The sequence below is a fragment of the Gasterosteus aculeatus genome, chromosome 17 (assembly GCF_964276395.1).
Source record: "Gasterosteus aculeatus chromosome 17, fGasAcu3.hap1.1, whole genome shotgun sequence".
Classification (NCBI taxonomy): domain Eukaryota; kingdom Metazoa; phylum Chordata; class Actinopteri; order Perciformes; family Gasterosteidae; genus Gasterosteus; species Gasterosteus aculeatus.
In genome coordinates, this window is record NC_135705.1 from 17,141,164 (window position 1) to 17,155,226 (window position 14,063).

General features: G+C 45.1%; 2 protein-coding genes across 2 annotated transcripts; one reads left to right on the top strand and one right to left on the bottom strand.

Annotated features, from left to right (window-relative positions):
• Positions 1 to 4,000: 4,000 nt before the first annotated feature.
• On the bottom strand, positions 4,001 to 7,405 carry LOC120834573 (potassium channel subfamily K member 15-like). The gene is made up of 2 exons (XM_078091445.1): positions 7,123 to 7,405; positions 4,001 to 4,980 (listed from the first exon to the last, which is right to left on the bottom strand). The coding sequence occupies exons 1-2, from the start codon at positions 7,403 to 7,405 to the stop codon at positions 4,076 to 4,078; spliced, it is 1,188 nt and encodes a 395-aa protein (XP_077947571.1). The 3' UTR covers positions 4,001 to 4,075.
• A 3,959-nt stretch (positions 7,406 to 11,364) lies between these two features.
• Positions 11,365 to 14,038, top strand: LOC120835468 (opioid growth factor receptor). Its single transcript, XM_040204445.2, has 8 exons — positions 11,365 to 12,000; positions 12,160 to 12,222; positions 12,326 to 12,349; positions 12,457 to 12,508; positions 12,669 to 12,747; positions 12,827 to 12,893; positions 12,969 to 13,117; positions 13,212 to 14,038. The coding sequence occupies exons 1-8, from the start codon at positions 11,554 to 11,556 to the stop codon at positions 13,549 to 13,551; spliced, it is 1,221 nt and encodes a 406-aa protein (XP_040060379.2). The 5' UTR covers positions 11,365 to 11,553; the 3' UTR covers positions 13,552 to 14,038.
• The last annotated feature ends 25 nt before the right edge of the window (positions 14,039 to 14,063 follow it).

A 14,063-nucleotide genomic window follows, 5' to 3' on the forward strand; every position in this document is an offset into this window, starting at 1 on the left:
CTCCTGAAAGACTGTGAATGCTGTGTACACAAACATATTCCTCCATAATCAAAACATCGCACCCGCTATTGGTTCAGTCTATTTACACATTCATGAATACTTCATTTGCATGCGGCTCGTATTGTGAACGCCATGGCCTTATTTCTGCGATGTAAAATGTGTTATTTACCCTTCATAAAGAGATGAGCTGAACTTTGCTTCAACCGACGCCTTGTTTCCCATTTAATCTGGTGTCCCTTGCCATGCAAATGCACATGAAAGGCCCTTCAACACGGGACGGTAATGACTTAACAGGGTGCGTTCACAGAGAGGAATCTCTAACAATGTAATCAATTATTCACCCACTCTCTCGGCCCTGAACAACTATGATACAGCGGAGGATAAACATGCTTACATAGCTCTGGTGATGAATTCAACACAGGTAATCAATGAATATTGAGGTACACTCAAGGTTATTGTTGTTTTTTTAATGAACTGCAGCATTGCTGTGTGGGCTTTAACATTTTGAATTACAAGTTTATGGATTCTCAGTCATTTTCCCTCCAACCGAGCTGAGCACAATATTCTGCAACCTCAGCAGAAGTTACCGAGGAGCCTGTGTGAAGATTTATCATTAAAGAAAGCAAAAAACATAACATCAAAATGACCGTACATCCCGCAGGACCGCATTTCCGTAAATGTGAACAGATGGGTTCGTGTGCGTGCGTGCGTGTGCACGGAAACTGGACTCGCCTCCTGGATGTGGCTGTTTAAAAAGGATCACTACCACCACCGTCAGCCCCCAACCTGCAACAACCCGGCTCCAAATAAAGCCGCTCTTTCTGCATGTGCTATTATGTGCCTCTTGTTGATCTTTTTGTAGATAGGCTTGTGTAGATACTTTTCAAGCCTTTCAGGCCCAGTGTTGCCACAGTCACAGATAACAGGAGGCATCTTGGGCATCACGACAGAATAAAGTAAAGCACCGTCTGCTGTATTAATGAGGTAATCGTGCAAATCAGACGTAATAGTAATCCCTGTGTTCGTTGTTCAGACCTATCCTTTCTGGTTGATAGTGGAAGTTCATACTTGTCTGTACGCTTGACCAGAAAGACTGCGGTCGCGTAACCAGCATCCAAACGGCTATTCCTGCTGAAGGCACAGTTCATGCTGTCAGACAAAAACAAAGACCTGCTGTCCTTTAAATGCCAAATACAAGGCTGAAGCTCTCAGAGTTCAAATCACATCCCCTGTGCACTGAAAGCGCACACACACACACACACACACACACACACACACACACACACACACACACACACACACACGCACACACACACGCACACACAGGAGAATATAAGGTGCATTTAACATCACTCCGTTTCTGCTCACCAAAATAAGACTTTATTATGTAAAGACAAAGGAAACGTGGCGTTTAGGTGGAGCAGCACTGTCCCCTAGTGTCAGAAATGGGAGCAAGAAGAAATTAAAGTCAAGTCACTGCTGGTGACCACTTGGCCAGGCTTTTTATTCATTTTCCACAAATGTCAGGGGAAACAAAGGCCTGCATGGGTCTATGGATAATTAACTTTAATCTAGGTCTACACATGCCAGTGTGATTTTCCCCCTTTTGCTTCTTCATCTTTGCAAAAAAACGTTGTGACCTGCAGACTTTCCTTTTCATACTTAATTTAATGTTACTCACTTATATTCAATGCATACAATTCAATCGTGGTTTTGCAGTTAAAACTGTATCCTGTACCAACATTTGTTGAACTGCATAAGTAGATGGTGTTAAAGAAGAAAAATGATAACAACATAATGTGCTATTTCCCCTTGAGCATTACATTGTGAATGAAAAAATGTTCCAAATCATAAAGATGTAAACAATGTGACCACGAAAAATACATTTTAACACTCAAATGCTTTTTAATTTCTATATTCATAAGTAGTGCGTGTAATAAGTGCATGTAACATCCAAAGATGACCAGCAGCTGAATGCTCTCCAGAGCCAGAGGAGGAAGCGCCGCTCTCTCTCCTCTTTGTTCCCGTCGTCTTCTGACACTTCATCAATAACCCCTGGTTCACGAGGAGGTGAAGCAGGAGCAGCTGCTTCTCTGGTGGGTTCTTGGTCAATATTCAAGCAGGAAGTATTGTTTTCATCCTGCCCTGTCCTAAACATCAGTCATAGTTCATCGGGGGTTGTTGTGGGAACTGGTGGAGCCCGTTGGCGTCCCCTCAGTTACAGCCGGGTTTCAATTTCCCTGGACTGAGGTGTCGGCAGAAGGCTTTTAATGAGCCGGTACTTCGAGGGCCTGAGGCTCAAACATCCCACAAATCTTTCCCACAGCAGCACTGAGCAGACCTCCTGACCTGGTCCACCGGGATACGGTATGGGTTGGTCTCTCCGATCTTTGTTCCCGACAGACATTTCTGAGAAGGCATCTGAGAGGGAACACGGTGGAAGTTTCCAGAAGCCTTGCAGGACTCTGGGAACAACCTCTGACACCACCTCTCCTGGACTGAGTCCTTCTGAGCTGAGAGCATCCAACGCCCTCTTTCTCAGGATCATGACTTAGTCGCTCTGCGTGCTGAGAATTTTTAGGATTTCTGTCGGTTACAATCAATAAAATCAGTTTTCAAAACCTTTCATGATGTCACAGAGATTAAAAAAGCGATTTAAAAGCACGGCAATTTAATCGTTGATACCTGTGTCAAATAAAACTCACTGGAATTTAGGAGGTAAGGCTTTTGAGGAGTTCAGGAGCATTCGTTTTATTCATTCATTTTAGCACATTTACTGCCCAGAAATAAAAAATAATAATTTAGACAGGATTCCGTTTCAACATATTATGGGGACAAAATAATACTGTCTAGGCAAAGCTTCTCTCAAGGTTCTTCTCTTACTCGGATCAGCGGAGGCTTGGCATCTTCCTCATCAAAACCCTCCAGTTCAAACTCCCAAAGGCTTCAAGAAACAAACCTATTTTATTTGGGCTGTAAAACTACATCAGCAGAGTAATTTTAGTGTGACATAAATATATTTCAAGTTGTAGTGATGGACCATCAGTCTCAGTAATTTATCGTACTTTTACTCTTCTCCAAAATGAGGTTGATGGTGTCTTTGGTAAGTCAGCGGAGACGGCATGAAGCCTGAAGGCGTTTCCCCATCAGTGCAATCCAAACAAGTCTAAAGGAGAGAAGTCATCTCTAATCACGGCAAGACATTGTTTATCATAATTGATCAGATTCTGGATGGATGGTAGATCTTACCTGAGCCTTGTATCTACCCAATGAAATCAATAACAGCATTTTAATTGAACCTTCCTGCCTGTAAATCCCAATTACTTAATTACCTCATCAGGTTTTCAGACTTTACAAAGCTCCTCCAAAGCCACAAAGGCCCTTTTCATGACCTGTCAACTGACTAACATCTGTAAAATAATTTAAGCATTGAACAATATTTTTTATACTAAAGGTAGTATTTTTTTAATCTACAAAGTGATCTACAAAGGCATAATCTTCTTCTTCTTCTTCTTCTTTGTTGCTTTTACTATTCTAGTGTGAATAATGGCCCTCTGTGATTCAACCGCGCATCTGAAAAGGCAATTAAACACTCATCTGGAGACATTTCTAATTTGCGACTTTGCAGTGCGACTAGTCATATTCCATTCTTTGTTGACACACTCATTCATCACAGCGAACGCCGTATGGACTCAATGTGCGCTGCACGTGTCTTTTGGCCATGTAAATGTTACCACGGGAACCAGGCAGAGCGGCAGAGCGCGTGTTCCTCCTGGAAAACGCTGATAATTTCGGTGGAGTGGAAATAACTGAAGGTCACAGGTGACAACACAGCAGAAAGTGGGACTGCAGATAACTAAGCTTTTTCTCAGTGACATTCACACCCATTTCCTGCAGACACCTTTCACAGAACACACAGCATATTGGGACAGTAGTGGTGGAAAAAATGGCCACAACTTTACTCGTGTGAAAAAATATATTCTGGTGGTGGTTACTGCTACGTTGATGACTCTACCGGGCGGAACGTCAGAGGTCCGTGGCGTGTATAAAAAGTCCAGGACCAAGGTTCAGCCAGTTATAGTGACTTTCTCCTGGAGTGGGGGTTGTCCTTGCCCGCACAGAGAGCTGAGCTGCTGGGGGAGGCCTGTGACGACGCGCTGCGGGAGCTGCAAGAGGCTCGGTCCACCCTGTAGGAGATGGAGTTGTAGAAGACGGGGTTGCTGTGGCCGCCCGTCCGGTCGCCGCGAGGCGCCGAGGGGCTCTCGTAAATGTTCTCACAGCACATGCAGGAGAACAAGGCCCTGATTCTGCGGGGCCTTGAGAGCTTTGGTGGCTCGGGTAAAACCGGCCCGTGCTCCTCTAGGGGAGAGGCGAGGAGATTCAGAGAGCTGGTGCCCCCCTCCATGGGGAGGCTCAGGTCGCACAGGCTGCCGGGACCGTCTTCGATGTCGCCATAGCCAACGCCGGACCTTTCTGCCTCCGCCCCGGACGCCTCCCGGCCCCCCCGCGTGTCCTTAGGCTGCGTCGCCTGCCCCTCTTGCCCCGCTTCAGGCCTCTGGTCGGGCTCCTCGGTGCTGACAGTGAGAAACCTCAGGACCACCAGGTTCAGAAAAGCCCCAACGACTGTCAGCCCGACCAAAATGTACAGGAAGCTGAATACCACATAGGAGTGTCGCTTCTGGAGGGCATTTGTCTTCTGCAGGGCCACAAAGTCCCCAAATCCAATAGTGGTGAGCGTGATGAAGCAGTAGTAGTAGGAATTAAAGAAGGTCCAGTCCTCAAAGTAGGAGAAGGCCGCGCCTCCCAGGCACAGCGTGCTCATGCACGACAGCAGACCCACCAGGACCATGTTCCCCATGGACACCCGGGTCTCCCGTAAGCCCAGGCCCCGCTTGGCTCTGCGCAGGAGGTGGCGCACGGCGGTGTTGATCCTCTCGCCCAGGCTCTGGAACATGACCAGGGTCAGAGGGATGCCCAAGACTGCGTAAAACATACAGAAGACCTTGCCAGCGACAGTGCGTGGAGCAGTGTGGCCGTAACCTACAAAGTCACAGTATATTGCAGGTCACACAATGTCATGTACGATTGTTTGATGTGACACAACCACAGTTATCACCAAACTCGAGTTTAAAAATGATCAAGAATTTAATAACTAACAGAAGTAATAAGCAGTACACATACAAAGTGAAATAAAGCATGAATAGTATAATATTATTAGTCCCCTGGTCCAAGTCTCATATGACCATTGATATTGGTTCACAGGAGGCTTCTGTCTGCTCCTTCACCAGCTCAGCTCTTCCAACCTCCCGGGGGGGGCGTGTCCCTTGTGCTGCGGTCGTATGTGATTGGCTGCACATTCAAGCCCAGCTCGTCCCTCGTCAATTCCTTTCTGCGCCAAGTCATCACATGACTCCCTGCTGGCTCCATCTGATGGTCAAATCTGAAATCTCTCACTGACCTGACCGATCCCTGTTCACTTCATACTACAGTACATTCAATGATCGCACCTTTGGCCTAAAGCTTCTTCATGTAAACATAACATAACATAATAACATCATCTAATAGCTAGTACACTTTAATAATAACACGTCTTATATCATCACATCTTAACCATTGTGTTTAACTCAGTTCTATTGTCCAAAATCAGAATGTTTGCCTCGCAGGGCTGTCGTAAAAAAAAAACCCTGAAAATCCATGAAAGACGGCAATTAGCATCCGTCCCCTGGTCTTAATGTTACATTGTGACAGGATGTTAATGTGTACAGTAATTACATGAATTGAATTACTATAAATTGTGTTTGATTCATATTGCAATTGTTTCATCTAACACGCTAATGTAATAACTAATATCTAATAACACACAAACTACAATTCAATCACTAAACATTACTACATGTATTATAACTTCTACCTCTACTGCTTAAATCCCTTAGAGAGGAGAAGCCTTTCCAAAGCTGACACCTACTGTGGCTGGTGAAGTCTATGGTCTGGCACTTTTACAAATCTATAATATAAGACAATGAATCCTATATTACAACTTTTATCATTGAAAATGTTTTATAACCCAAATCTCTGCACACTCACACAGGTTTTTTACTCATTCGGGCTCATCTAAGTGCTGGTATTGAGGTTACCAAACCACATGAACTAGTGGAAATGACTGAAATGTGCAGCCTCTCCACCACTAATGGGGTAGTGATTAAAACCTTTGTCCTGGATAAATTAGTTATGTCTTCTATTCACTCATTGCTCATCCTGACTCACGGATTAGAGTTCACACCGATAGAAACACTGAGGGAGAAGCGATTGATCGAGCGTGTTTTAACCCCACCCTTCATACACGTATGCTAAACTAGTAACCGTTGCTCTTTACAGTTTGGGATCGGTCGGATAATGTCTCCCCATCACAACGTTTTGCATGCGGAAAGATTTAATGGAACAGGAGTCATTTGGGGTCAATCTTTTGCCTGAAATTCCAAAAAGAAATTTAGCTGCTGTTGTACCATCAGAAAATAGATGTATTGCGTACAAAACAACTATTAAATAGGAACATTCAAGTAGACGCTCCACCAGAAAGTAAGTAATTCAGTAACAAACCGTCAATATGTAAACAGCTCAAAGGCAGTTATACGAGAATAGTGCATTTCACAACAACCACGTGTGAATGGAAAGATTAGAAGCGAAACATTGTTGGACGAGATTTGAGGGGCACTGTTTTATTATTCTTTTCAACCCACTGTAAAAAAAAAGGTCACATTTGAATTATAGGCAACCATACTGGTGGTAATGTTTTAAATGACCAGACCTGTGGGTGGAATATTCCTTTCAATGTCACAGTTTGCTAAGATGTTGTTTATTGTTTACAAGGTGTTAATAAATGGGAGGTTGTTTAACGGCAATGTTCCGTTCCTATTTGCGGAATCAACGCAGCATGTTCACTCACTACAGTGCATCGCAGCCCTGTAACAATTCAGCGGCCCCTCTAATAACTGGCCCCTTGGGGCCCTTTCATCAGGCCTCCACGTCTAACCGAAGCCGACGAACACAAACAAGCTGCTTGTACCACTTGTGTTCGCGTTTCAGATAAGAAGGTATGGAGAAATTGTTGAAGCGTGAACTTACCAATGGTTGTGACAACAGTGATGGCGAAATAAAAAGAGCCGGCAAACTTCCACTGCCTCCCGGCGCGGTGCGGCTGCCACTGGAGCGCCACCCGCTCCACGTCTCCGTAGTCGTCCTCGGTGAAGCCGTACTTCTTCTTCAGCTCGCGAAGCTTCTGCTCCAGCACACTTTTCCTGGAACTCTCGCCGTCCGACTCCAGCGCGTCGAAGACGGCGGCTCCCAGGAGCAGGTAGCAGAAGATGGAGAGGATGAGAGAGAGGGTCCTGATGTTCCGCGACTTCATCCTCGACTCCGGGGTGTGCGCGGAGCTGAGGGGGCGAGGGAGGGGTGGGGGAGGGTGCTGCCTCTCAGGGGAGGTGCTGCCGCTGCTCACGACAAAACACGACGGCCAGGGGACGAGGGAGCATCCAGCGGGACCTCCAGGCGTCTTTAGCGATGTGCACGGGCCCCCTTTTGGCCTGTTGGGATCACGGCACATGCGCAAAAAAGCCTGTTTCATCAGCGTGCACAGTAAGAAGTGTACTGTGACATTCAGTAATTAACTGGCAGCTGGGGACGGGTAACTTACTGTAGAAATGATCACACTTTCACACCACCCTCATGACGTGGTTTACTGCAAACGAGGGACAGATGAGTACGCTCACACGTGCACTTCTGTGTGATGTGCTTACTGTGATGTCACTTTGATGGCCAAAGGTCAGAATAAGGGAGGGAGGTTTTCTCTGTGCTCAACTTGGACCTTTAGAGACATGTTTGCACAAGGATTTTTCACATCACGACAGCGAGATCTAATTCGGTGCAATGCAAAAGTCCCCCCCTGCCTTGTGCATAAATAACTAAAAAAATCATTCATTCCTACATGTGGAATTTGATTGCCACGCATCTCAAATCGTGGTTTCATTGTTGATACACGATTGGTAGTCACAACAAGCATTGTCAGTATTTAGGAATTCAGAGAGGGCTTCACATAAATAAATGAAGCAGAATAATGAAGTTCATAATATACCTCAGTAAGCAAAATAAATGAGTGCTAGCGAGCCATAGAAGCCCAGAAAGATATTTCTGGCCTTTTACTCCTCTTGCACTGTAAATTCATAACCAATAGTTTAATTTTCTGTAAACATACACGTAAACACTGTAAAATATAAAATAGTTTAGTTCTCCACAATCAACCCTTATGTCCGTCTCTGCAAACATGATGCATAAGTATTTATGCTGCTAACCTTTCATACTGACTCTCCAAAATCTCAATCACCGATTCTGTGTTTTCAGAGGTTTAAGATCCAAGTGTCCGACTATCAGTGTGTGCGTGTGCGTGTGTGTGTGTGTGTTTGTTTGTGTTGTGTCGGCCACAGGGACGCTCTGCTTTCCAGACTACTCTTAATTATTTTGCCCTATGAAGCATTCATGTGCGGAGTACTCACAATAAACGCTGGCTAGTACTCTGAGCGACGGAGCATTAGCCTGTGGCGGCGCCGGCATTTATTGAACACACACACACGGTCCCTGAGGGATCCAGCAGGCCTTCATCGTTCAAGTCCACCACACGAACGCAGCGCGAGAGAGAGAGAGAGAGACAGTCGGCGGAGAAGACACACAGACGTTTGCCTCGTGGCGGCTCTGAGTGGCATCTGCTGGGCAACAGAGAAACCAGACAGTTGGCCCGCCGTGCCGAAAGTTATTTCTGTGTCATATCCTGCATGAAGTTCCCATCGATTTCGGGATGATATTCCAATTTGTGGGAGCCATTCGTGTACTAAACCTGGGCATAAAGACCCTGAGATCTGTCATTTATTGCCTCCCTCCCATATAAAACATATGGCTATCTCTGTTTTTTTCTTCCGGAGGAAGCACGGGACCTCATCGTGCTTTGGTAAGCACAAACAGATCCATTGCCGAGCAGATGTTAACAACGTAGCATGCAGACAAGTCTCGATTTTTTTTTTCCACTGCCGGTGAGAGTAATTATCTTCTTTTGAGAGGAGTCCCTGGGAGATAATAGCCTTGCCAGGATCCGCTTAATGAGAGCACACAGTGCTTACAGCAGTAGTATTCAATATCAGTTCTTCATGCAGATTTCACATTGTGTGCAGGGAACAAACAGACCCGCAGAAGAAATAGTCCCATCAATACAATTGCCGATAATGTCATTTGTATAACCCGGAAGTTAACGTTGCCCTGCTTCTCTTCACAAAACGCCAATGGGATTTTCTATTGGATTGTTATATATGCACAGTATATATACATTTCTTTGTTCAGAAAGAAAAGCGTTACAAGGAAACCACTACTGTGATTTAGCATTTGCATAAACGCAATCACCGGAACGACGGTACGTCGGCCTGCTTGACTTTGACTACATCTAAGAGAAAAGGTCATGTGTTTTTTCATTATGAACCATCCCTTTCAGGCATCCAACAAAAGCCCGTTCAAAAAAACACATTGGTTTCGAGCCGAGGCAACCGGAAATACTAAAACGCTCATTTATGTGTTTTGGGACTCATTCCAGCAGCAGCACCCCACTCAGCTGCACACTGCGCAGTCACTGCCGAGGACTGCTTTAAATATGAATTCTGTGGATAAACAACTCTCCAGCCATGAAGTAATGATGCTGCATTATCTGATGTGCTCATCTTATATCTCTCTGCTCCACAGGACATTTCGTATCTCTTTATCTTCCACAGGAAGACATTAAGGGCAGGATGTCCACTGACTGGAGACGAGACAGCCTCATGCCGTAGGAAAACGAGCCGGGTGACTGTACGGCAAACAAGATACTATCGTTACACGTACAACAGCGGGGTGACCGAGGAGATACCGGCTGTTATGACAATCATGTGTAACAGAGACGCGGCCTATTTTCTTGTTGAAAACAAAAGCAGCGCATCTTTTCAAAGCCTACTTAATAAAAGATGTAGGAGCGGATTTATCTTTTGTGGTGACAAGTCATCCGTGTCACAGAGGGAAACAGGCTTGAACTTTGCAAATAATGTCAACAATCCTTTGAGCCTTATTAGCCAAAAGGGCACGGACGTGGTCTTCCATTACCGTCACCTTGAAAGAGAGGGGCCCCGTCCAGGTTGAGGAACCTGGTGTGACTACGGAAGGTTGTATTTTTTTTTTTTTGTGCGTCCATCGCTTTTTTCCTCGAATGACAGTAAACCGTAGCTCACTGAAGGCGCGATTTTGATTTGTGGTCACAAGCAGCTCAAATGGAGAGGCTGTTTAATTAAACGATGAGCACAAAAGGCCAGAAAATGTCAATAATTGTTGTTTAAGTGATAAGGGACATTTGAAAAACACGTTCAGGCTCAAATACAATTAGCTAAGTAAGCCAAGTACATGCACACAGATAATCAATTTCAATGATACAGATCTGTGTTTTGCACAATATTCAGAAGGCTCATATGTGATTTTCCTGCTACAAATGGACTCATGTTCTTGAACAAACCACAACGCCTAGACCTTTATTCACCGCCGGAAATAAACAAGGTATCTAAATTAAGGATTTTTGGTCAGAAATTTAAGCATGAAATAGAAAATAAGGCTCGGTTTAAGAAAAAACCCAAATTACAAACTCGTTTTGGTTTGTACCTTAATGTATCAATTAAAGTGCACATTAACGGCTTCGGGTCAAATGTAGGGTTAATTGTGTTGGATTGTAATATATGAAGGGATTTTCAATGGTTTGTTAACATAATATAACAAATCCTTGAAAATAACCTTTTTTACTTCAATGGGGGGTTTCAAAATACCTAAAATATTGCTGTAGCTTTAAGGTGTCATAGTGAGGAAGGGGGACGTGGATTCCTTCAGGTTTTAAATAAAAATCAATATATCGATAGAGATAGGTATAGTTTTAAATCAACTATTTGTTGATGGCGTTAGCCTCATGTTTACACAGCATGTATCTCCATTGCTGCATATTCAATCTTGTCGTGAATATTTTGCGTTGTGTGTACAAGTCAACGTGCTGCTTAGTGCTTCTTCACTGTCTCTAATAATAGTATGAAAGGCTGTCTTCAACTCGTAGTCCATCATACCCTACGATCGGACCACAGAGGTCAAGTGTTCCGCATTGAGGTTAATCCAGCGATGCTCTTTGGGCCTGTTCACTGCTTCATTCGCTTGCCAACTGTTAATAAAAATATCGTTTAGCCGGTTTTTGACTTCAAAACAACTACCGAGTTACAGTTGTTGATGTTGGTAAAAAGACTAATAAAGCTCCAAACATCTGTCCCGTTTAAGACAACACGTGACCTTTAAAACACCAGAAGCGCCACACTGACATGCTGCGTCGGGCATGGAGGTTTAACCGGTAACGCATGAATGGCGCGGATTGGCCGCCGTGGGTTTCGCCGGTCGACCAAGTTTCGGTGTCACGCCGCGAAGCTGCGAGGAAATGAAAGTGAAACCGCGCTCGCGTGAGTTCAGATGAAGGCGTTTGTCAAACTGCTCCCGATGGCCGCGTACGACTTCTTCCGCCTTTACTCCGCGTTCCACTGGTTCCGACGCCGCTTGTGTTTCCTTTGGCGCTACACTAAATTAACCGGATGCGCAGTGTACAGGTACGCGGTGGGCTGGAAGCCCCCGATAAACGACCACGGGAGCCGAGGCGAGGTGGTGTTAAACATCGAAGACGAAACTCCGCAGGTGAGTCCCGAGGGTCAACGTGAGGCCGCGGCCCGAGAGAGGCCCGCGGGGCTCACGCGCGAGCGGCCGAGGTTTGAGGACGACAGCGACGACGACGGCGGCGAGTTTGACGGCGAGGAGTACCGAGTCGATCCCACGGACAAGTTGCACTGTGGCTATGACTCAACGTGGGACGCCGAGGAGTCCGTGGGCCCGTCGAGGAGGACCACGAGACCAGCGGCGCACAATGTGAGTCCGCCTCTGCAGGGGGACCTTATTTCATTCCCTCTATCTCTTTCATGCACAATGATCTCCTGTTACTCTACCTGGGATGTTACGTCACTGTCATTTTTTAAAGGACAGTTTGTTCCTATAACCTCTTATGACAATTTCTCTTTTCTGTGGCAGTTCATGTTCAGCAGGTTTGAAAATGCTGCCAGAGACATGCAGAACTACAGGCACGGCTATCCTGTAAGTTACACACACACACACACACACACACACAGATATGTGTACACTTGTGTGTCGGTGTTAACCAAGCACACGTTTTGCTTTTGTTTCCCTGTCGTTTCAGAACAGGCAGCAAAGCACAAGGCGGGTAAGTACACAAAAGATGATTGGATATTACTCATTGTATGACATTTTTTTTTAAGAAACATTTTTAAACAAACAAAAACATAAGTGCAACTCTCTTCTATTGAGTAGGACAAGCTAAATCTGCAGTTCTACCTTGGAATGACACGCTCAGTACCCGACGGTAGGCCTACACAACTTTAAAACCAAGCTCTGCAGTCTGTGAGCATCTTACATTTGAATAACTTTTAGAGCCCTAAAGAAGTAAAAGTTTGGTATTTCAATTTAAATCCAATGCCACCATCTATCTACAAATGGGTTACCTTCTGGTGTTTTGTCATCAGGCGTCTCTATAGATGGTTTCCACCAGGATTGGTACAAAGATTATGACAGACTGGAGTCTGTGCACTCCTACATTCAGTGGTAAAGTACTCTATAGTCACAGGTGTGATTTAAAATGTTCAGTTCCTGTTTATACAATGTGTTTGTCTGTCTCTCAAAGGCTTTTCCCACTGCAGGAACCAGGGATGAACCGCGATGCCAGTATATTGACAACAGAAGAAATCGAGGTAAACTGCTAAAAGCTCAAGTTTCAACTCTCTAAAGAAATCCATCGTCTGACAGACGTTCGACTTTTCCTTCAGGAGTTTCTTCAAAGCAACATCGCAAAGGAAAATCTGTTGAAGTCTTACAAGCTCATGTTGGACTTCTATGGTATCGAGTTGAGTGATGAGAAAACGGGAGAAGTCAGGAGAGCGTGTAACTGGAGAGACCGATTCAACAACCTAAACAGGTGAGCTCTGCTTTTTAACCCGACAAATCGTTCACCGCAAGCACCAAAAGCATCTAAGTAACGTCTTTTCTGATGCCGTTCTCGTCATTGACAGACAAACTCATAACAACCTGCGCATCACCCGCATCCTGAAGTGCCTGGGAACCCTGGGGTACCGCCACTATCAAGCGCCCCTGGTCCACTTCTTCCTGAAGGAGACCCTCGTCCATAGAGAACTGCCGCAAGTCAGGGACAGTGTCCTCCACTACTTTGTGTTCGCTGTTCTCGACAAGAGAGAACGCAGGAGACTCCTCAAGTTTGCCTATTTGAGCTACGACCGCAGGGAGGAGTTTGTGTGGTGCCCCAAGAAGATCCAGATAAAGTGGTCACAGGGAATGAGCAGCAGAACAGAGCTTCTGCACTGTGAGGACGGACGCCAAGAAGAGGAAGATTAAGCTGCGACGGGATAATCCGTCACACCGCCCAGGGGCCCCTTCTACAAATGCTAATGTGGACTCTACTATACACCACATATGGCACGCTAGTCGCCATAAATACTGGAAGAGGGAAGGATGTCATTTATTTTGGTAGTCAAACTGCTTCGCAAATACACATTACAATTTATGCAGTCTGGTTTTGGGACACACCTTGTGCAGATAAAATATCCAGCCCTGAAGAGAATGCCAGCGATTAAAAGCTGCAAGAATATGGGGTAGACGGGGGTGGTGAGGATTATTATCCAGGGATGTAGTGGGGAATTGTGCAATTATGTATGCAAACTGTTTTGTTTAGTTATATTCCTACTTAGTTACTTTCACAAATGGAAATGTGCAATAATCTGCCCTTTAAAAATGTCCATTTTCTATTATTATGGCGCAGATAGGTTGGAAGAATCGCGCACCAGTTTGATCATGGCTAATAAACCTGAAAATTACCTTGTAATTGCATCGTGAACTTTGACCTTCTC